This window comes from Ophidiomyces ophidiicola (genome assembly GCF_022830035.1).
Source record: "Ophidiomyces ophidiicola strain CBS 122913 chromosome Unknown scaffold_4, whole genome shotgun sequence".
Taxonomy (NCBI): domain Eukaryota; kingdom Fungi; phylum Ascomycota; class Eurotiomycetes; order Onygenales; family Onygenaceae; genus Ophidiomyces; species Ophidiomyces ophidiicola.
Window position 1 is genome coordinate 375,242 of NW_026054644.1, and position 21,298 is coordinate 396,539.

General features: G+C 46.3%; 10 protein-coding genes across 10 annotated transcripts; 4 read left to right on the forward strand and 6 right to left on the reverse strand.

Moving 5' to 3' along the window:
* Positions 1-277: 277 nt before the first annotated feature.
* LOZ57_001553 (uncharacterized protein) lies at positions 278-1,234 on the forward strand (the record flags this gene model as incomplete). The annotated part of the gene is made up of 2 exons (XM_049250641.1): positions 278-323; positions 396-1,234. The coding sequence occupies 2 exons, from the start codon at positions 278-280 to the stop codon at positions 1,232-1,234; spliced, it is 885 nt and encodes a 294-aa protein (XP_049110225.1).
* Positions 1,235-1,701: 467 nt separating this feature from the next.
* Positions 1,702-4,550, reverse strand: LOZ57_001554 (uncharacterized protein; the record flags this gene model as incomplete). Its single annotated transcript, XM_049250642.1, has 2 exons — positions 1,702-4,275; positions 4,368-4,550. 2 exons carry the CDS (start codon positions 4,548-4,550, stop codon positions 1,702-1,704), a joined length of 2,757 nt encoding a protein of 918 aa, XP_049110226.1.
* A 412-nt stretch (positions 4,551-4,962) lies between these two features.
* UGA2 (succinate semialdehyde dehydrogenase NADP+ linked) lies at positions 4,963-8,016 on the reverse strand (the record flags this gene model as incomplete). Its single annotated transcript, XM_049250643.1, has 6 exons — positions 4,963-5,080; positions 5,140-6,409; positions 6,498-6,585; positions 6,683-6,732; positions 7,650-7,823; positions 7,986-8,016. 6 exons carry the CDS (start codon positions 8,014-8,016, stop codon positions 4,963-4,965), a joined length of 1,731 nt encoding a protein of 576 aa, XP_049110227.1.
* A 197-nt stretch (positions 8,017-8,213) lies between these two features.
* Positions 8,214-9,638, forward strand: LOZ57_001556 (uncharacterized protein; the record flags this gene model as incomplete). The annotated part of the gene is made up of 6 exons (XM_049250644.1): positions 8,214-8,381; positions 8,436-8,472; positions 8,535-8,602; positions 8,673-9,049; positions 9,113-9,180; positions 9,235-9,638. 6 exons carry the CDS (start codon positions 8,214-8,216, stop codon positions 9,636-9,638), a joined length of 1,122 nt encoding a protein of 373 aa, XP_049110228.1.
* Positions 9,639-9,823: 185 nt separating this feature from the next.
* On the reverse strand, positions 9,824-11,347 carry LOZ57_001557 (uncharacterized protein; the record flags this gene model as incomplete). The annotated part of the gene is made up of 1 exon (XM_049250645.1): positions 9,824-11,347. One exon carries the CDS (start codon positions 11,345-11,347, stop codon positions 9,824-9,826), a length of 1,524 nt encoding a protein of 507 aa, XP_049110229.1.
* A 316-nt stretch (positions 11,348-11,663) lies between these two features.
* NOP7 (mRNA-binding ribosome synthesis protein nop7) lies at positions 11,664-13,845 on the reverse strand (the record flags this gene model as incomplete). Its single annotated transcript, XM_049250646.1, has 3 exons — positions 11,664-13,612; positions 13,672-13,770; positions 13,824-13,845. The coding sequence occupies 3 exons, from the start codon at positions 13,843-13,845 to the stop codon at positions 11,664-11,666; spliced, it is 2,070 nt and encodes a 689-aa protein (XP_049110230.1).
* A 412-nt stretch (positions 13,846-14,257) lies between these two features.
* On the forward strand, positions 14,258-15,756 carry LOZ57_001559 (uncharacterized protein; the record flags this gene model as incomplete). Its single annotated transcript, XM_049250647.1, has 5 exons — positions 14,258-14,399; positions 14,461-14,525; positions 14,587-14,789; positions 14,843-15,465; positions 15,518-15,756. 5 exons carry the CDS (start codon positions 14,258-14,260, stop codon positions 15,754-15,756), a joined length of 1,272 nt encoding a protein of 423 aa, XP_049110231.1.
* A 5-nt stretch (positions 15,757-15,761) lies between these two features.
* NAT4 (N alpha-acetyl-transferase) lies at positions 15,762-16,772 on the reverse strand (the record flags this gene model as incomplete). The annotated part of the gene is made up of 2 exons (XM_049250648.1): positions 15,762-16,546; positions 16,610-16,772. The coding sequence occupies 2 exons, from the start codon at positions 16,770-16,772 to the stop codon at positions 15,762-15,764; spliced, it is 948 nt and encodes a 315-aa protein (XP_049110232.1).
* Positions 16,773-18,714: 1,942 nt separating this feature from the next.
* On the forward strand, positions 18,715-19,626 carry LOZ57_001561 (uncharacterized protein; the record flags this gene model as incomplete). Its single annotated transcript, XM_049250649.1, has 4 exons — positions 18,715-18,925; positions 19,000-19,183; positions 19,262-19,392; positions 19,442-19,626. 4 exons carry the CDS (start codon positions 18,715-18,717, stop codon positions 19,624-19,626), a joined length of 711 nt encoding a protein of 236 aa, XP_049110233.1.
* Positions 19,627-20,024: 398 nt separating this feature from the next.
* On the reverse strand, positions 20,025-21,137 carry LOZ57_001562 (uncharacterized protein; the record flags this gene model as incomplete). Its single annotated transcript, XM_049250650.1, has 1 exon — positions 20,025-21,137. One exon carries the CDS (start codon positions 21,135-21,137, stop codon positions 20,025-20,027), a length of 1,113 nt encoding a protein of 370 aa, XP_049110234.1.
* Positions 21,138-21,298: the final 161 nt, after the last annotated feature.

A 21,298-nucleotide genomic window follows, 5' to 3' on the forward strand; every position in this document is an offset into this window, starting at 1 on the left:
GACTCGATTGCTTTGTCCTGTCCTGAGTCACCCGCTCCTGAAAGGACGCTGAACTTCCTCTCGCATATTCTCTCTTGCTTCCAAGATCCCGAGCACAAAACCCGTCTTCAGTGGAAATTCGAACATAGGATCTTCAGCCATCGTTGCACAGATTGACACGCCCGGCTAACCGCTTCCCGAGACAGTTTGATTCAAATTTCTTGAGTTCACCGCGACATGAGCCTTCCCCGTGCTTAACTTAGACGTATCATAGCCAGTATTTAGCCTCACTGTAGTTATGAGTAATAGCCTGGAGGCTAAGATCGTGGTTCTTGGTGCTCAAGGTAAGCTACTGTTTCCTCCCTCCTTATTTACATAAAAGCCTGACAGCTATATCTGGTGTTTGCTCCCTGCAGGTGTTGGAAAAACGTCCCTCGTCCAACGGTATGTCAAAAACTCCTTCAATCCTGCCGCCACCGTATCCACAGTCGGCGCATCGTTTGTCACAAAGCGCGTCCTGGACTCCACCTCCGATACTGTTGTGAGACTGCAAATTTGGGATACCGCAGGGCAAGAACGTTTCAGGAGCATATCCCGTTTGTACTATCGTGGGGCAAATGCTGGTCTCCTTTGCTATGATATTACGAATGAAGAGAGCTTCAAAGAAATGACCGGATGGCTGGGGGAGTTAAAGGAGAACCTTGGGGATGATAGCTCGATAATAATTCATGTTGTGGGGACGAAATCCGACATTGTTGCTGATGACCCGAACAAACGAAAAGTCCCATTCGAGAAAACGATAGCCTATGTGGCAGAGCAACTATACCCTTCTCAGGCATCAACACCTCCGCCGAGTTCTGGAATGGGAATGCTGGGGGTTTCAGCTACCACAGCGCCTAACAGTCATGGCCCTGAAAGCAAACGTAACAGTGGTTTCTGGGGCCAGGACATTGGTTGGGATTGCTGCCACGAGATAAGCGCCAAAGATGGGGAAGGCATTGAGGAAGTTTTTCGTGTAATTGCCCGAAAACTTGTCGAGCAAAGAAACAAGAAAGTGGACGTTGATACTGCACGACGGAGAACTATCCAGGGAAGAGAGCTCCCATCAGCGTCAGCAGATGGTTCTGGGGCGGATAGTAATGTAGACAAACGACGCAGCTGGCTGGGTTTTCCACCAGCTTTGGCTTTACACGATGAACGAGAACATAACGAGCCGGAGGGCTCTTCCCAACGGAAGCAAGGCAAATGCTGCTGACCTTTCCATAAAGCTTACAATTGACCACACCGTTACGACACCTTATCCTTGATTTCCAACAGCCACAGTATTGGTATAGGCGAGGTAAAGGCGTATCTGGATCTCGGGCGTTTGGTATTTTTGGAGCCATGCTTGATATGAGTGCTTGCATGTATGCTTTTAGTGTCTCTCACTTTATACTGGCCCAGCATTAATAGGTGTTTTCCCTTTCTCGTAATAACTTTACGCCTGTGACAATAAGCAACTTCCGAGCTATTGATATTTACTTTCTTTCTTGCCAAATCTCTTGCGTCATGCTATAAGCTCATGACTCCTTCCCTTCGCCTTTAGTCTTTTGAGTTCTTATGCCATGGACTCCGTGATCTATATTGCAAAAATTGGTCATTGTATAAGGAGAATACCTATTAACAAATATTAGTATACTCCGTCCTGCGGAAATTTTAAATCTTGAATGCAGTGGCCTAGTTTTATTTCATAAAAATTTGCAGGGCAACCTCATTACTCCACCCAGGCTGCAACTTCAATTTCCTCCACGCCGCCAGCACATCTATTGAAAGTACTTTGCTTGAACCAAAGTCTTTTATTGCAACGGTTTCAGCTGGAACCGCCCTGCCTGAAAGCAATACCATAAAATTATCATCAACGGTTTTCGCCCCAATATTCGAAATAAAAATCCCTAGCTCCCCGAGCGCTTTGAGTGTCACTACTAAGCGCAGTCGACCATCTTCCAGGTCAGTCACTTCATATTCAATGATAGCAGCTGCGCCAGTCATTTTTCCAAGGAGACCAAGCACTGCAACATGAGTCTCTTCTAAGGTCTTTTCTGTACCACCACGGCCGCCTAAACAAAAGGATTGAACGGGGTATACCGTAAGAATCTCCCAGCCTCGCTGCTCAAGAGAAATAGAAAGAAGAAAATTCTGGTCGCATACTCCCATAGTCATATTCCCAGTCGAATGGGCACGAATAACATATTTGGAGCCAGAAGTTATTCCCGGAAAGTCGAAAATCGAAACTAGAGAAAACTTCTCTTCGCTTGCTATGTTGAATAGACCGAGAATACCGCTTCCAGTCTCAGCGCGGCCTGTGTAAGTTCCTACTTTCAAAATCTGCCCTTCATGATAATTATGATAAACATCCCCTGTCGCGCCTAGGACGCTAGGTCGGAGAATGACAGTGGCACCATTGACAGATGGAGCGCTCATTTGATTAACTAGGCCAAGGTCATGCTTCCCAGGTTCGTCAGTGATATAGATAGGACCTCCAGACACGCATCTTGCTGCTCCATGAAATGAGGCGTAGGGGTGGTGAGTTTGAAACATGTCCCAGTCTGGCACAACATTAAGGAATCGAGTTAGCAATGAATTGTGTGCATTACAGAATATATGCCACGGGTGCGAGCTGGGAATGTCAGGGAAAAAGTCATCAGAATTCCGTAACAAAATGCGAGGTTTTGTGGTAGGCAGCTGCGAATGGAAGATTATCTGAGGAGCTTGGGACATGCAAGAAATTGCCTTTGCTTGAAAGTACCTCAAGGTGGAAATTGACCACGCATCTTGGTAGGCCTTTGTAAATCGTGCCCTATCGGTTGCGTCATCTAAGGCATCAAGAAAAAATTGAGCATCTGTCTTCACGGAGTCAACTCCGGCAGCCAACAAAAACGAATATAAATCGTTGTAAAAACGATAAATATCATCTGGGTCAATAGCAAGCATGGTCCCACCCGCAACTCGTTCTACCTTTCTGACCAGTTTTGTCTTGTATCTCTTTGCAATCTCTCCACTGGGCGATATCCCACCCCAGTATCCCATGAGGGCGTGCCATACAGCAATGTGTTTAATATTTTTATGCTTATTTCTTATCGTGTCGATAGTATGTCTCAACCCCTTAGGGAACCCATCCTCATTTGCCTCAAATCTTGTCCAACCTCTTTTGAACTGAGATTGACCTTTATTATCCAAAGACTGCCAGTTATCATCAATAATCAAGTTCACGACGTTAATATCATTCGCTTTCAGGGTTTCTAGTGCGAGAAGGATTTTCTCCTCGGTAAGGTTCTGACCTAGAGAATTCCAAGTGCAATATGCTAAGCCATCATACCAGCTTGACATCCATTGGGCGTTCACATCATCATTTTCTTCGCCTGCTGGAGGCTCTGGCCTTTCTTTCTCTCCGAACAAATGAGGTAATGACATAGAAGAGCTTCTCATGCACTTTCTTGCTTCATACATTACTGAAGCAATCGCAACGTCAAAAGAAGGCGCAGCAGATGCAAGGACTTTTGCTTCAGATTCTTCGTTATCATCGTTTTTTGCAGATATAATTACCTCTCCAGACTCGGTTGAACGAAGCACGGTAAGAATATTCGTTGGGCCGCTAATAGCCAGCAACACCAAACAAAGACCATCTTTTCGTAGGAATGAGGATAGGATGGCATCTTCTGTCAGTCGATAAGTCCCCATTCCATGCCTAGGGGCTAACCAGGGGGTCCATATACGAACAAGCGAAAAGTTCCTGACAAAATCCTTCGGTAAACCGAGCGGTAGTATCACATGCCTGCTCTTAGCATCAACAGCTGGCCCTATATTTCCAGTAATGCTCCACAATGCTGCACCAGGAGCCTCACTCAAGAGATTCTGAACATTCAATCGCTGATCAAGATTTTCTATGAAATCGGCGATCTGAGCCACAGCGTCACCCCCAGTGTACTTATCAAGCCATGTCTGTCGGGGGCTAAACACCATTTCGCCGTCCTTGGTTCCAAATTGCTCATTGATCCATTGCCATTTCGACCCAGGATCAGTTCGATATTTTACGGTAAAGGAGGCATGCTTGCCTTCCTCGGGAAACTCGATCTGGGCAGAAAATGTGTACTGGTGATAGTTCTCTCCTGCTCGCCCGAGATGAACAGGGGCTGGGCCTAGGGTATTTTTCTGCAATGGTAGTTCCGTCCATTTCCCATTGATGTTGTGCCAGATAGACACCTCCCATGCTTGTTCCGGGAACGAGCGGCTTGACTCAAGTAGTACCGTAAAGTTAACCTGCATGATGTCAATAAGAGGGACAATACCCCACATTCCGCGGCATCGACTACTTCGGCCTCCTTTAACATAAGAAGAGGAATGAAACGCACCTTGTCCTGACAAACCCCTTCGTCTATGGCATTCTTTGATCTCTCCAGGAAGGTGACTCGAGCCAGGGGCGGCCATGAAAGTATGTTCGCAAACAGACTCATTTGTGCTTCGCGGATGAATTTTACCTGTGATGGTTTCTCCCGCTGGGGTCGATCTAGTGAGGTCTGCAGAGAAGAGACCATCATGAAGGATTCTCAGAGTGCGCAGGGCCTTCGGCTTTTAAGCTATAGTTGATATAAGGGGCCCGACCTGCTGAAAATTAGGAGCAAGGCGCAGACTATGTAAAAAGAGGTTCAATGCTAGCTAGGTAGTCCTTGACTTTCCTTAGGGGGTGCGATGAAGTTGTATTTATATACGGGCCGTGTAGTTAACCCCGCTTTTAAGATCCGCATTCACCAACAGTTACAAGTAAACAGCAGCGTACCTTTTACGCTGGGCACTTCAAAAGCTGTCCTCTACTAAATGGCTGAGCTTCGAGACTGAAATGACGGGGAAATCTCATTGCCCCGAAACCTTTTGATGCTAGTTATGTAACCCGTGGCTTTTGTGGCTTTTGTACAAATATATTTCTATGAGCTGTTACATTTCAGGGACTCACCCCTGAAGCTCCGCTCCCATACCACCCAAAGTGATTGTCTTGACGGTGAGGACTTCATCAATACCGTATTTACTGCCTTCACGGCCAAATCCGCTCTCTTTCACTCCACCAAATCTAGGGGTGTGCGTCAGCTGAAACAACCAGCTCAAGAATAATGACCGAGGTGAACTTACGGTGCTGCAGGATCGCTGATGATTCCCGTATTCACGCCAACCATGCCCACCTCAAGAGCTTCAGCGATTCGATATACTCGTCGGACATCCTTACTGAAAAAGTACGCAGCCAATCCCACTTCGGCCTTGTTGGCCAGCTCAATAACTTCTTTCTCAGAGTCGAACGAAAAAAGCCCCGCAACTGGCCCAAAAGTCTCCTCGGTTGCAAGTAACATGTCCCTGGTCATACCGGTCATAACTGTAGGCTCGAAAAAGTTCGGGCCAAATACACTAGCTGCCTTGCCGCCTATGATGATCTTTGCGCCCTTTGATTCTGCATCACAAACATGCTGAGTGACTTTGTCGATTGCGCGTGAGTGAATCACAGGGCCGTGTGTGACACCTTCGTCAAACCCATGGCCGAGTTTGAAACCTTTCACTTTCTCAGCGAATTTAGCCGCAAACTCATCATACACACCTTTTTGGATATAGATGCGATTAGCACAAACGCAGGTTTGTCCAGAGCTGCGGAATTTGGAAGCGATGGCTCCGGCAACGGCGGCGTCAAGATCAGGGCAGTCATCAAACACAATAAATGGGGCATTTCCGCCTAGTTCAAAGGAGAGCTTCTTCACAGTGTCCGCAGATTGTTTCATGAGTAGTTTCCCCACGCCGGTAGACCCGGTGAAGGAGACCTTGCGAATCTCAGGGCTGGTGGTTAAGCATCGACCAATATCCGGAGTGTTCTTCAAAGACGTTACAAAGTTGACAACTCCCTTGGGAATACCGGCGCGATGCGCTAATTCTGCGATAGCGTTTGCTGTGAAGGGTGTCTCACCCGGAGACTTGGACACAACGGTACATCCAGCTGCTAATGCTGGCCCAATTTTCCTAGTAACCATGGCCGCAGGGAAATTCCACGGTGTGATGAATCCACATACGCCCACGGGCTCCTTTAGAGTTATAATCCTGTTTCCTGGCACCGAAGATGGAATAGTATCTCCATAGATGCGGGGAGCCTCTTCGCTGAACCACTCGAAGAAGTTGGCAGCATAAGCTGCCTCACCCTTTGCGTCTGCATATGGCTTCCCGTTTTCCCATGTAATCAGGGTCGCCAAATCTTCAGCGTTGTCCATCATCAATTGATACCACTTTCGCAGCATACGAGCTCGATCTCTGGCCAAGGTCTTGCGGAACGAGGGAAATGCTGCGACTGCCGCGTCAATGGCTTTCTGTGTGTCCTCAGCAGTGAATTCGGGGCATGTTCCGATGAGCTTGCCCGTCGAAGGGTCTATTCAACAGGGCCGAACAAATTTGCATTAGCAGGCCAAATTCCTTATTCTCTGTTGCCGGTAAAATTCGGAATTAATTGTCTGTACCATGAACCTCAAAGGTTTCTCCACTTCTCGCGTCAACCCATTCTCCATTCACGTAACACTTGCCGATGAGCAAGGAGCGATCTTTGAGCTAAGTTAGGATTCAAGTAAATCAGTCTCGTCTGCAATGAAAAGGGAGCTGGTAGAGTCTAGCAGGGCCCTAACAACGAACGGCAGATGTGACTCACAGGCGGAACTGTGTGCATTGTGTATCGCCGCCTTCCGTAGAGGGCAACGGCTGTTAATGTGTATTTTGGACGATAATAGGAGAATTGCTGGAGGAAGGGGCGGGCGAGCTTCTCCATCATGAGATGCTCAGAGTTGCAAGGATATCGGATCGGACGGATTGAAGAATGCGGGGAAGCTAGTATTTCGGATGCGAATAAGGAACAGTCGGGAGTACTAGTAGCGGCCTTATCTGAATGGCTGGGTGATAATTAAGGGCCAAATAAGCTGTATAGGTCATGTCTCAGCTTCACAACCAGGGCGTGTACTACTAGAACTTATATACCGCACGCACCGTACTGCCGGCGAGAGTGGCCGTGACGCTTCGGCGCGTCGGCGCGATATATCGGGGTCGGCATTTCGGTCGGAGAGACGTTGATCCGTTGCCGATATCGGGACGTGGAGTGATAATAATCCGGGATTTCCGGACCCGCTCGACAGCCTTGAGAGTGATGCCCCTGTGATGGCGATGTGTCCGGCGCTGCCGCTTCGGTTCGAGATCTAGCTCTTATCAGGTTTGGTGGAATCGATGCCACTAGGTTTAGCGTATGGAGGCCTGCATTGCCAATGAAGAGCGGTACCGAGTAGCGGCGCTGATGAAACGCTCGTTTCTGAACCCCCCAAGCAGTCTTCAAGGTTTGACTCAGCTTTTGCCTGTCTCGATGCGAGTGGCTGTCCCAGACGCCGCCTCCCCCTTAAAGTTCAATCTCGACCCTTCAGCGGCCAGCTGGACCTTGATCCTGTCCCAAACTGGTGATTGCAGGCACCCAGTACGGAGTATAGTCTCTGGTTTCCGGAGTAGTGTATGTTGGTACTCCATATACGCATGTACTTCTAACAGCCTGGACACAAGGCCACCTTGCTCTTTGACAAACTTAATGCTCTCTTTTAAACTCCTATCTTAGGTGCCCGATAAGGAAGAAGACAAACCGTTCTGATCGTCGCGGTCAAGACCCAGTGCCCCCCGAAAAGTTTGGATGTGGTCTTCAGCCATTGCCAACAGCCTTTGGTCCAGAGAAGTTTCCAACTCCTCAACTTGGGAATCTTGTTTTGCCAATTCATTATTGTGTTTGAGACCTAGAAATCGGGAGAGCTGCTTGACGGCTGTTCCAAAATTAGGCTCAAAAGCTCGGCTAACCCTGGCCTTATTTTTCTTAAACTCAAGCTAGCTTACATGGCGCTCAATGGAAGCCAATTATACCACTCAAATTCCCCATTCGAGGTGGTCTTGGTGTTGCTTTTGTTGTAATCTACCAGCTAGCTTACACCCATCAGAATCAAAATACGCCTTCACCATGGTGGCGAGCGTGTTGTCCACCACACCTTGAACCAGCTAGAAGGGATGGGCTACAAAAAGGTGCCATGCGACAGATCGAATAGGGCTGGACAGTTTCCCTAGAGGTGCTGCGCTGAGGACAATGACCACGCCCTTGTCACTGCTTATGACAAGGAACGCTGTATAGCTCCTTTTTACGGCTCCTAAGACCCGGAATAATGGACTCACCTGTTTCTGCACTTTCTGGAACCCATAGGGAAAAAATACTATTTGCCATATCGATAGCTATGGTTATCGTTTCTGGATTTATGGTATCAATGCGTTTGGTTGGAAGGTATTTCAGGAGCGCTATTCGGGCAGATGACTGGACAATCGTTGCAGCACAGGTTAGAGAGCGGCCGGAATCCAATATATGGGTGACATGGCTGACAACAATTTAGCTTCTGTCGGTAGTATTCTCTACTACGAATATTATGGGTGCGTCTTGTCTTGAAGCGGATATTGAACTTGGACTAACTCTGGTCCTATCACATGCTTAGCTGTTGAGCATGGATTTGGCAGACACACTTGGGATGTTGCACTAGAAGACAGAATTGAAGCACTGAAGGTTGACATATAAATTCGCTATTCTTTCCTTACTTGATACATCCAAGGATACGTACTGATCAAGAGCACAGTGGATGATGACTGTTCAAATAATATACAAAATCACTCTTTCCGTTACTAAGGTCGCTATTCTGCTCCTTTACTTGAGAACATTTTATGTATCAAGAACCTTTCGCTGGCAATGCTATTCGCTCATGGCGTTTTCCATTGCTTCTGCTATTACCTTTACACCTCCAACAATCTGGCAATGCTCTCCAGTGACGTCCTTTTGGGATCGTTCTATTCCCCACACGTGCCTTAAAACAGATGTTTGGCGAATGGTGTTTTCTGTATGCAACATTGTTACCGACATTTTAATCTTAATTCTCCCAATACATCAAATCCTTCACCTTCAGCTAGAGTTGAGGGATAAGGTAGCATTGCTTTTCATATTTTCCCTTGGCACATTGTATGCTCACCTCTTTCTAGATATATTACTTCAGAGATTGACGTGCTAACTGCAGAACTCTAGTGTTTGTGCCACCAGTATTATCCGAGTCACAACTGTTGCCGGATCAGATAAAGAAAAGGACCCATTATGTTTGTACACCACGTGAAGGCTTCCTTTTAATAACTTTCTAACTATAAGTAAAGGGATACCAGCTCCCCTTGCGATCTGGAGTGTTATTGAAGTGAACACTGGGATTGTCTGCGCCTGCATGCCTATGATCCGGCAGCCACTTTCTCTTTTCTTTCCTAAAGTCTTTTCCGCTCGTCGCACTGAAGACTATTGTTCCGGGAAACGTTCTGTCCTTGCGTCCCATCTTAAATCCTGTGGAGCGGCTAAAGAAAACTTAACGCTGACTGACAATACGATATGTTGGACTAGACATGATGAAGAGAATCTATATATGGCATCCATCAAACGAGGGAGAAATTCGATCATCCATAGAACAGAGAGCTCGGAGCCCATCGTTGACTCCGAGGAGATCGATCCAAGTGACAGACGAATTTTTCAGCGAACCGAGATTTCCATAACAAATTCAATGAGAACATAAGGATTATACTATATTAATTAGAATGCACTGGGGGTGTAGCAGTTTAAAAAAGGCGTTTTGGGATCTTGTATTTTAGGTATTGTTCTAGTGGAAAGAACATATCCTAATTCGTATGCAGCAGCATACTCCGTAGAATGTTCCTCAAATTCATTTTTCGCCCGCCCGAGCTGGGTCGGGTTTCAAATTCATACTGGAATATATTGTGCAGAGAGTTCTCTAGATATTCTCCGACGCTTTCTTCTAGGTCTAGAATCAATTGGGACCTGAGGATGCTTGTTTTGAATGTGTTGATCTAAATTCCACTTCCTCGAAAACCCAAAGCGATGCCGTCTGCACTCCTCTACTGGGCAGACAAATGGCATTTCTTTATGCTTTCCAATACAGTCAGGAGATGCATGCTTGCCATTGTCATTGTGTTCTTCATGTTCGACAAACGCCCAAGAGGGTGAGCCACTATTATCTATTTCAAGCTGAAGATTCCCTTCATTGAAAGTCCGAAATAACATATCTTCCTTGAAAAGATCTGCGCACCGCCGGGCAGTCCTCATCACGGCAGCCTTTGGCCATCCGATCATGGACGCAACACCCAGAATATCGCTCCAGTCTCGCAGGCCCAGTCTCGCCCTACGCGGTGCGGCGCGTTTTCGTCGTTTTCGGGCTTGTGGAACGTCTGCAGCATTCTCGGCTAGTTCATCTATCGTGTTGCTATAGGGAGACGAGGTACCCTGGGGAGTAGTAGTACCAGACGTCGTTTTCGACTGGCTTCCCCTCTTGCATCTCCTCCCGTGTCGCGTCATCTCATCTCCATTTCCTTCGCAGCTCGCAAGATCAGCTGCTGTGAGGTAAGTTTCACGACTCTTGTAAAGACTCAACAGTAATTCGTCAAGTTTGCTAATGACATGGCGGGCCTCAGGGCGAAGGAGTCGCCTCGCTTGATCGTCGTCTGCTTGCACCACAGGGCGAAGGTAGCACCCCCCCTCGATATCATCTATTCCATCGTCTTCTCGTTTGTGGGATACCAGTGACTCTAATTCAGATAGAGTGTCAGGAGTCCCTTCCAGGGACCGAGAAGGTGAAAATTTGCGAGATTGAAATCTTTCTTTAGCTGATTTCAACATCATCGCCATGATGTGCTCTTCGAGGTCCGCGCTAGGTCTAGCATCTGGGGCCTGCCGGATAGTCCAGTATTCATCATCAGCCTTTGCTAACATTTCGTCTGGCCGTGGGACATAAATCGCCCTCTCAGGCCATGCAGTCCAGGTTTTAGCGGGCGCAAATGTAGATAATAAATCCTCTCGGAACCCATTATCCCTGGCGAAATTATCCCAATTACCGCTAGCCCTTATCTCCTTTATATGGCCTGCTCGCTGTTTCAGTGAAAATGCATTGAAAAGATGGATGGATAGGTCCTGTGATTGAATAGTTTCGAGAGCTGTGGCTTCTTGCCTCTCTCTTGTCGTTAATGCAAACCAGGCTCTCCTAGATCCTTTGAATCTGTTTGGCCTTTCTGGGCTTCCCTCGTAGAAGGAAGATGCATCGCTAGCATCTTCGGACTCTGCTTCCCTGAGAGTCTGAACAATGGCGTCGCTGCCACTTTCTTCATAGCTCAAGTCGTCTGGGTCATCAAGTAAGTGAGGTAGATGAGGTTCGATTTTATCTGAGGTGTAGTCCACCTTTTTTGGCTCAGTACTCGATGACGCTTGTATCATGTTGTTGTACGGAGCAGCCCAGGGATCATTGGTGATTCTACTCGTACAGTGAGTCCTGAGCTTGGAGAAATATATCTAACTACTTTGAAGACACGCACGTGACAGCAAAAATTGGCGCACCATTCGTTAGGTCGACACTCTACTCCGTACTCCGTTTGCCGACTGTTGAGTTGTGAAGACAAGCATAATTTGAAGGAAAATGATAAATTATACTTTTAAAATATTTTAAACGCCTAAAAAGCTGCTCTAGCATGAGTACACGTGAACTATCCCACACCTAGGCGTCATAATAGAAAAGGTCAAAGAAGAACCAGCTCTACTCCTTCTTCCCCTGTTCGATCTTTCTTCGTTTTCTTCGTAACTTTTCAGATTGTTCATCTTTCTTTTTGTTGGAGTATAGCATCTTGTCAAGAAGTTTGCGCTTTTTCCGGCTCATCATCATCTTTTGGCGCTCGAGCTCCTCCTCCTCCTTCTTTTTCTTGATAGCATGTTTTTGATTGAAGGGCTTTTTCTTTGGCAGTTTCGACGAATTTTCATCGACTTCATGAGCTCCCGCGAAGGGAAGACCCGCAGCTTCAGCTTCAAGCTCCTTTTGGTGCTGGTTTCGTGCCACTTCGTCCTCATCCTCAGACGCGGATTGATCGCTGACCATTCCGTCAATATCGCCGGAGTTTTCGAAAGTATCTTCCTCTTCTTCCTCTTCCTCATCCTCTTCGTCGTCTGAGCCGGGAATATCTATCTCCATCCCGCCGTCAATGGATCCTTCTTCCGAGCCATCGACCGATTGGCTTTGAGGGCCTTTCGTGACTATAGACTTGACATCCTGATCCTCACTCTCTTCCTCATCCTGGTCATCCTCGGCTGCTCTTTGAGCTTCACCTTCATCTTCTTGTTCCGCTAAGCTCAACCGAGGATCGTACTCTCCTTTGGATGGTTTGACCCACGGGCTAAGGTGAGGCGGCAGTGTAGCACCAGGGGCATAAATGTCAGGGCGCAAAATCTTTCCATCATTAACGCAATCCCATACCCACTGTGGTTGAACGTACGTTCGGCCAGGTATTTTAGTTCCTGGTCGTACTCTTATCGTCGCTTCCGTCCCATTTTCAGGGTTCTGTGGCAGTGGTGGAAGTGAACTCTCCGCAAGGGGTGGGCGATCTACAATTTGGTGTGTTATCCGAGGGTCTCTTTCATCATGAGTGAAGGCACCTTCGCCTAAAACGGCATCCCAGCCGATTCTTTTACACCCAAAAGCACGCAATAAAAACTCTAGCGGCGCCCTGGGTGCTTCTCTGGAAATGAAGAATGTCAAAGGAGTGAATAACGAGCCACTTTCATTCCCGCTCATCTGAGGTTGCGGAAGGCTATCTGCCTCTGGCGCTGTAATTTCAAATCTATCAAATGCGTCGAGCTCAGTTTGCTTCTGCTCCACTATTTCTGTGTCCCGCTTGTCGTCCAAGTTGGTATTCTGGAGAATTGTGTTGACTTTTGACTGGATATCGTTTAGCGTGGGGTTGTCTTGCAATGATGTCCCGTTGGTTTGTATATCGGGTTCAATAGCCTTTAGTTGATCTCCGATTTTCCTGCCTTCCAACGTAAAAGCGGCTAGTTCTGCGCCATGCTCGTCACTTCTGGCGTCAAACTTTGGCGGATAGACAAGGCCAATTGATGTATAAAGGCGGAAGTTAACAAACCCTAAGAGTGTAGTGTAGAAGTCCACGAAAGTTGCCATGATTCTGTAATCAATATCCCCTGAGACCTTTTGAACGAAGCGATAAGGAACTAGCCACAAAATATCCTGCCCCTGAATAGTGGCCTGGTAGTAAATGCCTTTTATCGATAGGAAGGATTTTCTAAGGGAGTGAGAGGTAATCAGATAGTGTTGGAATTCATGGCAGAGTCGTTGGCATAAGGCGATGGTTTTCGGGGGCACATTAGTCGTTGATGGTAGGTTAGCAAATAAAAATAGCAGCGACAAAGCATCGTCCAGGTCGCGGAGAGCATCGATAAAAGTCGGGTATCTTTCTTTAATAATGTGGTCGAGGGAGATTTTCGGAGTATTGTTCTTCTCTATCCGAGCCGCGTCGCGAACATCGCCACGACCTAAGGACTTTGCAATTTTTTTGGAAAGGGATTTCTGTTCTCTAAACTTGCGGAGTAAAGGCTCGTGTAGTAAATATTGTATATCCCTAGTGTAGTAAAATGTAGTGCTAGGCGTGGAGGTTTTCGACGCCTTTTTTTTGCTTCGCGGCTCACGGGGATAAATGCCTTAAAAGCCAAAAGGTCAGTGAAACTCAAAGCATTCAGCAGCAGTACATCATATCTACCTTTAAAAATACAAAGTCGACGAAAGTCTGGGAGCGAGACCTGCAGTTTGCGCACGGCTTGGGTTCTGGTAATATAATTCTTTGCGGCGCCAGACGTTCCTGTGATTGAATTAGTTGTGAATACCGAGAGTACAGACATGAGAATTCGGTACCCTTTTTCTTGATTTTGGCCATGGCGACAAGGATCACAAGGCAATGAGGTGGGAATTCTTCTAGTTGAGAAGCTGGCTATGGGATGGTAAGGAAATGCAGAAAAAATTTTGGGCTATCCTGCTGACAAAGCAATAGTTAACTACTTCGTAGTTAGGACGATATTAAGCTCAAGAAGCTACCATATAGCGGACTTCTCAGCTTATTTTGGCATTGCAAATGGAATGTAGGGCCGCGTAGCATGGGGATCCATTTTGAGAACTTTTAAGAGCTTCGACACTCCATCTAGTCACAGATTTGCGCTGCGCTCTGCTAACCAACCGATATTTGATTACATCATCAAAATGTTTGTCCTGTTTGTTTGACCGTAAAGTTAGTGAGGTGGAACGGGTACTGGGCGGCCACTTTCACAATCCGATGCGGCAGAGACCGAAGAATGCCCGTCGATAGGAGAAAGATTTGGGTCTTCGGAGGTGCCTTTGTTCTCCGACTGCTCCTAATCCTCGTGTTCCCTGGCCTTCCTAATCTCCTCACCCGTCGAGTTGAAGTTTCGACTCCTGTGAGCAGCTTCAAGAGGTGTAAGCCAGGGAAAGCCCCCCCAAGTGCGCAGAATAGATACTAATTTGCGATCTAATATAGTGCAAGAGGGCCTTTTTCTTTACAATCGCGATGTATCTCCTTACGACGGCGGCGTTTTCCACCAGGTAGACACCAACCACGAGCTTGCTATTTGCTACAGCGGAGCTTACAGGGAATAATAAATAGGCCCCAATTCTACTCCCAATCCTTTCGCTATTGTCAGAAGCTTATGAACACCAATTAATCACTGGGCTGGTGTACATATTCTTTGATCTTTTAAACGCCAATGCCTTAAGCAGTATTTCCAACTCCGGAGAGGCAGTTGTGTCAAGGTTATACACTTCTCCGCGAAAAAATATACGATGGGATGGCACAGCTATCGCTGCTAGGTGGGGTGACATCTGGGACTAATGCCTTGAAATTTCACTAACGTGAATTCCAGCTATCTTTTCAACCCGTTCACAATTGCTTCATGTCTTGGCCGATCATCGAACATCTTCACCAATTCCGCCATCATATTATCAGTGTCAAATGCGATTGCTGGTAGTAGCTTCAACTCTATGATCGCATTGGGATTGGCCTCTTATATGTCTCTCTATCCAGCTCTGCTCTTCCCACCTATTGTTCTACTTTCTTATGACCGATACTTCGTTAACGGAACATCCAAAAGGGGAATTCTGACGTTTATCCTGCGACAGTTTCTAATCCTGGCCGGCAGCATTGTGACTCTCTTATATGTTTCATACCATATTGTGGGCCGATCGTGGAGTTTCATTCCCGCAACGTATGGCGTGCAGCTTCTTGTTCCAGATCTGACGCCAAATGTTGGGCTCTGGTGGTATTTCCTCATCGAAATATTTGACCCGTTCCGGGAGTTCTTTTTAGGAGTCTTCTGGTTACACCTAGCTGCATACGTTGGCGGACTGACAATACGTATTCGCCGCCAGCCGTTATTTGTCATCACTTCGCTCTTTGGGATATTCGCCATATTTAAGCCATACCCCAGCATTTCCGATGTTTCTATATATTTTGCGTTCTTACCCTTGTACCGACATGTTTTTCCTCGTAAGTCATTCGATCCTTTTACATCATTTGATTTACTAACAAGTTCTTAAAGTTATGCGATACACTTTTTTCGCTGTATCTGCATTATTCTATGCAAGTCTTTTAGGACCCATATTCCATCATCTGTGGATTTATGCCGGCTCAGGAAATGCAAACTTTTTCTATGCAATCACGCTTGTTTGGAGTTTGGGCTTGTCAATAATTGTCACGGATTCCCTGTTCGCTGTGCTGAGAGATGAATGGGAAAAGGAGAGGCCAGAAATGAAAGGTAAAATAGCTGGGCAGATCTAGACTTCCTATACGTTATTTGAAGCATTCTTCCTATCACTTTGAATATCCTGCGACTCGTCCATACCCTTCAGGGATTTGGACAATATCATGTAATCAAAGTTCATTGCATGACCATTCCTCAGCATCATCGGCCTTGGAGAAGACTCATCTTCGACAAAGCCGAGTCGTTCGTAAAACCGCAAGCCATGTATGTTTGATTTGTAAACGGTTAACATAGCTTTCTCTAATCCGATATTTCTTCCGATATTCTCATATATGCGCATCATCTTGTTTCCTACCCCCTTACGCTGCAATTTCGGAGCCACATGAATCTCATAACAATATAAAACAGGTAATCCATCCTCGTATGTTGTCATAAAGGAGAGGAAACCGCCTAAATCATCATCTCCTAATGGCGCCATATGCTCCTTCAAATTATTTGATCCGTTTGGTTTACGCATCAGAAGCAGATAGCGCATATCTGGAAGCTTCATCTCCGCCTTCTTTTTTGCTGGAGACCATCCATTACGTGAACTCTTATATGTTTCTGCGCTTGTAAGCTTGATCAGGGAAAAGCATGCGTCAAAATGAGTTTTGGGAATTGTTGACGACGTGTGTATTTGGATCGAATAGCCTTGAGAATCATCACTATTGATTCGGGGCATTTGTTTTTTTTCTTGGTTGTCGTCTCCATTATCCTGAGCAGGTTGAGTATGTATTGTACAGGGCGGAACATAGCGATCAATGAATTCGTTCAATGGTAGGGAATTCACTGTCTCGACAAGACGGGGTTTCTTGGTAGTCCGACGTCCTAGGGCTAGATATTATTATCACGCGCGCAATCGTATGTAATCTAGACAACGTGGGTACACACTTTTGCTCGAAGAAGTAGCTTCCATCTCTCTGACTGACTTCTTTTGGCTAACAGCATCCCTCAAAGTCCGAAAAAAGGCAATCTCTTGGTATCCTCGCTTGCGCTTTCGTGGGGATCCTTCCGGAATCCTTCGAATGATGTCACTGTCGTGTGCCACTGCCATTGACGCCACTGGAATGATACAACCCGCGTATGTCGAGGTCTTTCAAAAATACTCGTATGTTCACGCCAAGTCGTCCTTCGTGAAAAATACAAACAGCACCAGCCGAATGTGCTCTTCAGAGACAGCACTGCGCGTCGACGCGTGTTGGTGGTAGTATGGTTATAGTTGACCAGCTAATTAGTTAGTTAACTAACTAACTAACTAGTTAACTACATAAACCTACGCCAAGCCTCCTCTCCTGGGCTTCGAGAACATCCATTTGTTTACCTGGGAGGAATCAGTCAACAAGATTTCCACCCACGTTGCTGAAGGGGTGCCCTTCGAGTCTCCGGGATCCAATCCTCATGCGTGTAACAACGCTCCTTTTTACAGCTACACCCCGGGCGTCTCGGCTGAGAAAGCCAGCATTGGACTTGGAACATGTCCGCGACTACTCCTTCAACGAAGCTCAAAACTAATTATATGTAGTTTGTTCAGCGCCAACGGGCTCTTCAACTATGGCGTGAAATAGTGCGCCAAGTGAATAGTGCGTCCTTATTTCAGTTACATTATGCTTGCTATTTTACTGATGTATCAGGAATTCCGCCGTCGACCACCAGAAATGAACTTAAACAGTTCGCGCGCCAGGAGTTCGAGCGGAATAAAAGCGTTACGGACTTGGTAGGTTACTTTTGGGCCTTGATTGATGGCTTAGCTGATTATTTAACAGACACATATTAGATACCTTATCTCGGTATGGTGATTTGAAGAGAATGAAATTGATGCCTGGGCACAATACACTAACAACATACTAACGCCGAAACGCAGACTGGAAAAGCAGAGTTTGATTATATGAGGCGGTATATCGACGAGCAAGCCTCATGAGTGCTCTGATTTCAGGCCATAAAAGGTCGGCCTAATTCCCCGCAGAAGCTAGATTGACTTCCATTACCACGCCTTTTCTTTGGACTCGGATCTAATAACCCTGGTAGCTAAGGACGGAGAAATTTGGCCATGGTGATTCGATCGCTACGGGTAGTGAAGGCTTCTAATCTGAGAACGAACACTTAACATAAAATCTCCTCTTTGGTCTCTGATTGAGGATGAAATGTAAGTTAAAGTGCTCCGAATCAATGTGAACAACCCTGTAAATGACCCCTGATACATCATAGGTTATGATTAAGCCCTTTGGTATCTTTTTAGGTACTTGAACAGCCGAGTAGATCTTCAAGTTCTGTTTTTCTGTAGCCCTATTCAGCTCAGGCACTTCTTACAAACCCCTGGATCACTGTTTCTTTTACTAAGAGTGCTACTAGTGTTAAAATTTAACTCTACTGATGTCTGTTTATCATCGCTTAGACTAAATTTGGGGAGCGGGCATGTCGGAGGTGGCGCATGCATACGTACTCCGTATCATGGCTTCCGGGTAGTTATGTTGAGTGACGCAATAGGCAATTATGAAATCCGGCGATGCGTCACTACGGAGTACGGAGTACCTAAGATGTTTTCTTTGAAACATATATCAACGTCGCTGATCTGTGGACCTCGTACTCCATAGTTCCTCGGTACTCCGTACAGTTAGCTGCATGGGCCATAATCTCAAATTTTTCGGGTGAGCGAAGATTGCTTTTGTGATCACCGGGCCTTTCTCCTTCCACAAAACTTACAGAGTACGGATACATCCAGCCAATGCGTGTGCTCCATATTGGAGATCAGACGATTTATCAAAGAAACTTTGGGAGGAGCCATTGCCGTGACCCCTGTGCAGATTACGGAGTTCATGTACCAAATACGTATGACTGCAATATGGGATCGAGACCGTCTGCTGCCATTGATTACAATGGTATCCCATCGTGGCGAGTACGATAAATTCGATGGCCAGAGGCAATCACCCTTTCCTTCTCGCTTCAACCTATTCTATTCTTTACCTCTTTTTTAACCCGTTCTATCCAACGCCGATACAATGAGAGACTCGTGCATGCTTTCCTTGACTAAAGAGCAGGTAGTCACCGCAGGGGACTACTGTGAGGCTCACAGCTCTTCACTGCCGAGCTGTATTATGAAGCAGATCGAGTTCACTGACAGTCTCTCCAAAGATGAGGCGGTAATGGCACCATCACCAGCCCAGTGTGCTTGGTTAATGAGTATTACTCAAATGCTAGCTCCGACTCGAGGTCTGCTTGCTCCAGAATTGATATCTTTGGCTACTACTGTCATTCTTTGCTATCGCGACTAATCCTGCAAATAGTGCTTGAGCTTGGTACTTTTACCGGCGTCAGTGCCCTTGCGTTTTATGAGGCGACAAGGAAAACGCAGGCAGAGATTATCAGCATGGACATGTCTGAAAAATATCTTGGTTACGCCAATGATGCTTTTGCTCTGTATGGAGCGAACGATCGGATTACAACTGTGAAAGGGCCATGTCTAGACTTGTACGTCTTCTCATCTATCATCATGTAAGGATGTGTACACTTTGACAGAATGTTAATATAGAGTGGTACATCAATCAGGCTTCCTTCGTTGACTGGTCAGTTTGATCTCATATACATCGATGCTGCAGAAGAAGAATATGAGCCTTACACTCGATTTCTTCTCGATCACAATCTGCTCTCCCCACGCGGGATCATCTTAGTGGATGACGGTCGGTGACTCCAGTTCTAAGGTCACTTCTGCGTCTGATAATTGCTTAGTTCTCGTCGAAGGCCTTGTGCTGGACAAGTCAATTGCCACTAAATTTCCGAAAGAGATCCGGGAGCCATACCTAGGCGTCGCTGATCTCATGACCGGATTCAACCGGTATGCTGCCAGCGATCCTCGTATCACGGCAACCATGATCCCTTTGTTTAATGGAATTACGCAAATTATGTGGAAATGAAGGGTTTTTGACACGCACTATAAAGATTGTCGTTCAGTTGTTTTGAGGGTGAGCTATCCGTTCATTCTATGCAATATTCCGCATAATACCAAGGGGCAGAGAGTGGCTTTATAATTTTCTTTATGTTGCTTCTATACTCTAGGATTTTGATAATTTGAAAAGTAGAGAAAATATCTTTGATCTACTCTATTACTAAAATAAAAACTTTTTAGAATAGTAGATCAAACTTGTGTTCTTAAATCATACAAAAGATGTTTAAGACACCTCAACTGCATTTTAGAGAAGCTATACCCAACCTACTGTTGACTATTACCGCTACATTGAATGTGGTACATATACAGAGTCTATGAAGGCATTTTTTAGGTTATATCCATTAATACCTGCTACTATATTGTGCTTTAAGCCGTAAATTTTGCAGTGGCAGATTCCTGGTTATGCTGCTGCTCACCTCTGGGGATCAAGTTGTCAGAGCTGGTTATCATGTCACGAGTGTTGAGTCGTATACCTGGTTGTCGTCTGCCATAAAAGAAGATGCCAAAATGGACAGCCACATATCCCAAAACCACCGTGGTTGCAAGTATCGAATACACAACCTTACCCACTCGAAGTAATGCCTGGGGGTGATAAGCCCAGAGGAGGCCAAGGCCACAATTGATAATACCAACAATGATAATCCCGCGACCCAGCCATCGGTGTAAAAAGGCGTAAAGACCGCGCGCCCCAGTCCTTTCAAAATGCAGATGCTGAAGCCAACCAAAAATAGGCTGGAAGATACAAAGACAAGCAACTGCGACAATTCCGATGATAGGGTGCGCTGCTGGGATATTCTCACTGTGTATCCAAAGCTTGATTCCTAGCCCAAGGCCAGCGATTGCCGTGAATAACGCGAACATCTGGAGAGGAGCATGAACTTTCACCACAGAAATTGGGATAAAAGCAGATATTGGAACAAGCAGAGCGAAAATAGGCATTAGAACCACAAATGTAAGTCCCATGAGACAGCCATGCACAATTGCCGTAGTGGCTGAGCGGGCAGCTTTAGGGTTGTCTGCGTCATCTAATGGACGGACTGCGTTCCAAATGGGATCCAGAAAAGGCTCTTTGTCGCCTATGTTAGCACTGGTACTAGTTAGATCAATTAGTACGGAGCCGAAGTCATCGTGAAAGTCAATGTCTGCGGAAATATCATCAGAGTTCATCGGTGGGCCAATTTTATAGGCCCAGATCCATCTGCTTGAAGCAAGGTCCTCGCCCCATAGATTTCTTTGGCCGTCAAGGCAAGTATCGCATCGAATATTTGCTGTTATGACTCCGTTTTGGATGCCACTTCCGGAAAAGAGAAATATTTGGCTCTCTGGCGTAAGGGTTGGGGGAACGTGACCAGGTGCGGAGCGGGGAGAAGCGGTGACATTAGTCCCAGACGATGCTGCGTAGACCAGGAACATGTTGGCGCCAGCCATCTTGTCCCCTAGGCCTAACGCGACCCAGCGTAGTGTACTGGGACCTTTCATCTGGAACAGAAGAGTCTCTGGCCCAGGCGAACCATACAAGACTGTGGCACTGAAGGTAATGTCATGGCGTCCCTGGGGGTGAAAGGCTGCGGGACGAGCCGAAGTGCAAATAACTAAGCACATGAGTTTCAGTTATCTGTATATTCATGCTAGGAAGGTAA